We start from the raw sequence: 3,696 nt of genomic DNA, 5'->3' as shown, positions 1-3,696 counted from the left end.
TCTCCTGTTCCGTTGTTGTCTCCTTTTTGTAGTTTTAAATAATAATTTAATGATTTGATATTTATTTGCCGCCGTCACGACTATAATGCTTCTCCGACGAGCTGCTGCTTCTTCGGCTTTTGCCGTGGTACTGCGGGTTACACCAGCAACATGCCCGTAGACACTGCAGTCTAGCGGTTTGCATGTGTACTGCACGTCGACACGGACAACAACGCAGAAGTATAAATGAAAACTGACGCATAGCCTACGGCGTAGGTCCGACGCAGAAGTATAAATCAGCCTTAATGAGGCACGTTGGAGTGACGTCACCGCCCCTCTTCAACTGATTGGCTAGAGGAGGAGCTGTCAATATAGAACTAGTGGACCAATGATGATGTTTTAACCCTCCCTGATTTACATGAAACTCTAACCGCAAAATTTGGAAGAAGAAGCGCAGAATGTGGAATAAAGAGCAAAAGGAAAAGCAGCATAAGCATACAAAAAATAAAAATATGTGCAGAAAATGTCTGAGTACAAAAAACAGAGAAATATAACCAAGGAAAACATGATTTTGTGTGCAATTCGGATAATTTTACATTAATATTTCAGTGTTTAATATGACTTTAAATGTGTTTAAAGTTTTGATTCGTGCTTATTATTTTTTTAAAATGTGTTATTAAATTTTTGATTTACATTTATTATTTTTTGATCCGTGACCATTGTTTGCTATTCTGAAAACTTTGCTTTCATTTTTTAATTTTGTGCAATATAATTTTACTTGCGTTTTTAAATTTTGGTTTCACGCGTCTTTTTTTTATCCGCGACTGCAATACATTTGGCAGGAATATGATCCCATACATATGAGATCAAACGACTACTCGACAACAAAAATATTTGTCGACAATTTTTTATTGTCAACGTCGATAATGTCGACTAATCGTTTCAGCCCTATTGCCATATTATCACTACCTAAATCTACAGGGCATTTTTTGACGGAGGCGAGGGACCAAAGGTCACACGAGACAGTCAGAGCCCTGTAGTGTCACACTGCACAAATGAGGTTGTTGTCCAGGCCTTAATGTCAGTTTTAAGAGCAGAAAGGTCAGTTTGTTTTTATTAGACTTATTCTAAGCATGTTGGGCATGCGCTGGTGTATTTTGGGTAGTGGTGAGAGGTGATACTTGGTGCTGTATGATGTTGCTCTACGCTTTGAGCTTCTTTATAGCAGTTAAGGTTGGCGATATTGTATTTGTTGTAATGTGCCACATTCTCTCTCTCTATCTCTCTCTCTCTCTCTCTCTCTACTTATCAAGGCATTATAGTGCCTGTAAATCTGCATTGCTCTGTATATGTGGTTTTGTTAGAGCCGTTTATGAGCAGCATGTGTGATCGTTGAGTGTTTTGTTTAAGTTGCCGGCTGTCATAGAGGTGCCATGCTGTAAAATATCTTTGTCTGGGCGATGTGAATAGAGGCAGTGACAAGAGGAGGAGCTGTGTAACCTGACACGGCTGGGCCCATGAACCGTTCCCACTCCTCCTCCTCCTCTTCAGAAAGAGAGAGAACCAGAGAGAGCGAGCATGCTGACTTCAGACTGACATTTGACTCCTCATCCTACAGGCAACAGCAGTGACTGTGCAGGCGGGACTCTCTCCTTCTTTCTGCGGTCGTTCTGAGAGTTTGCTCCTCTGCAACAGCATGTTTCTTTCCTCTCCGTTTTCTTCACTTGGAGAGCTGACGGAGTACTTCGAAAGTCCTGGGAGTGGTCTTTCTCAAACGAGTCCTGGAATGTGCTTTTAGAGGGGAAAAAGCCAGACAACTCAACTCCTTAACCCTGTTTTTAGTTTTTTTTTCCCTCTTTCTGGAGATTGCTGCTGTAGTCTCCTTCCAGGCACTGGAAACTGGATCTACTTGTGTAACATTCCTAGATTACAGCGAATCCTTCCCCCACCCCCCACACACACTTTTTGCTATACCAACTTTCTTTGTGCTCATTCTGGGCTGTTCTTTATTGAAGAAAAAAGTATTTTAAAACACAAATCTCCTGCTCTCCACTTTGAGGATCGGCTGCTGGAATTATGCAGATTGTGTGAGTGTAGGTGTTCGGGACTCATCCCTTCCTCCTTTGGGGGGTTGGGGGTGGGGATACCTTACCGTGGCCCTAGGAGACCTGTTGGAGCTGTGTTTGTATCTTACGCTGGTTTTAGAAGACTGTAGCAAAAAGGGAAAGCGTGAAATGGGAAAGTAGGGACCCTCGCATATGGGCCCTTTTGTTTTTATGGAAAGAGCATGATGAAGAGTCTATCTGCTCCCCATGTCGGCTTCTATTAGACTACAGCCTGTGTACTCATGGAAGGGGGTGCTCAAGCTCTTCTCTTGCATAGCGACCAGAACTGCTAGTAAACCTAAAGGTAACAGAACCATGCTCGCATTGTTTACTACCACCACTAACTTTAGAAACTGAGAGGAAGACCTTTTCATTGGTCTCTCATTCACTGTGTTAAGGTTTGCCCAAAAATGAAAGCTCTGTTCTCATTTACTAACCTTCATGTCATTTCAAACCTCAGTGACTTTCTTCTGTGAAATGCAAAAAGAGTGTTTTAACTGTTTGTCCATACCATGAAAGTCATATGAGTCCAAAACAACATTGGACAAAACACTTTCATTGTATGGACAAATAACACTGAGACATTTTGACGTGACATAAACCAGAAGACAATCAATGCATTAAAAACGTATTCATATGTAGCCCTACCCTTTTTGTGTACAAATAAGAAAACCAATCCATTCACACAGTTGCTGGCCTTACGGCCTCTGATAACATTCCTGTGCTTTCTACTGTGGACAAATAAGGGAAAGCGGTCTATTTTCAGAGAAAACACTGATTATTTTCTTTTCTCTGTTTGTTTTAAAATGCTCATATCCCTCCCGTCCTTTTTTTTTTTTTTTTTGGTGTGTGTGCATGTATGTGTGTGTGGAAAGCTTGAGTCTGTGGCATGGAAGCGCGGCTTCAGTGAAGCTGTCATCAGATCTGCTGTGTGCATTGTTCCAGTGTCTTGTACTCAGCTGTGCTTTTTCTGTTCACTCCATTAGTAGTGTAAAAGTGTAGACTAGGATACATGAATGAGTTTTGGGTTGGGGGGTGTGGGGGGGGTTTGAACGTTAAAGTGTGATGGTAGAGTGAGGGCAAGCTGTGACTCGTCTATCTTCTCGGGGAACTCTGACTCACAGACTGGAAGATCATGTGTTTCTGTGCCTTGTATGGGTAGTTGACATAACACGTTTTCATTAGGGCTGTGTATCACCAGCAATGTCACGATACGATACGTATCACGATGCAGAGGTCACGATACGATACATATCACGATACAGGACTGCACTGAATTTCACCTCAGCAGAATTTAGTAAAACAGCTCTTTATTAAACACTGCACACTATAGTGCCATTTCTAACTATTGGCAGAGCAGGCAGTTGACCTCTGCATTATGAAGGGCCTCCATAACTGTACCACAGTACAATATACGTAATGGCATATGTTACATGTTTACATTGGGCACTCCCCATCAGGTACAATATTCAGATTTTTTGCATCTTGTTTTTAAGCCCATAAATAATAATGTACTCATTCTAATAAATTTATATCGTAATGTACTCATTTGAATATATTTTTAAAAATCATATTTACATTGCGGGTAGGTTATCATTGCACAAATTAACAC

The 3,696-nt window shown here is 41.2% G+C and overlaps 1 protein-coding gene across 1 annotated transcript in view; it reads left to right on the top strand.

The window, feature by feature from the left end:
• Window positions 1-2,276: 2,276 nt before the first annotated feature.
• The window catches only part of LOC107742888 (E3 ubiquitin-protein ligase Siah1-like), a 15,117-nt gene continuing 13,697 nt past the window's right edge, over window positions 2,277-3,696 (top strand). Inside the window, exon 1 of the mRNA XM_016555967.1 lies at window positions 2,277-2,388. Coding sequence (XP_016411453.1) covers window positions 2,292-2,388 — 97 coding nt within the window. The 5' untranslated portion in view covers window positions 2,277-2,291. The remainder of the gene's footprint in view (window positions 2,389-3,696) is intronic.

This window comes from Sinocyclocheilus rhinocerous, unplaced genomic scaffold (assembly GCF_001515625.1).
Source record: "Sinocyclocheilus rhinocerous isolate Xijiao unplaced genomic scaffold, SAMN03320098_v1.1 scaffold1008, whole genome shotgun sequence".
NCBI lineage: Eukaryota > Metazoa > Chordata > Actinopteri > Cypriniformes > Cyprinidae > Sinocyclocheilus > Sinocyclocheilus rhinocerous.
The sequence above is the reverse complement of the archived record's forward strand: the minus strand, read 5'-3'. Positions and strand labels throughout refer to the sequence as shown.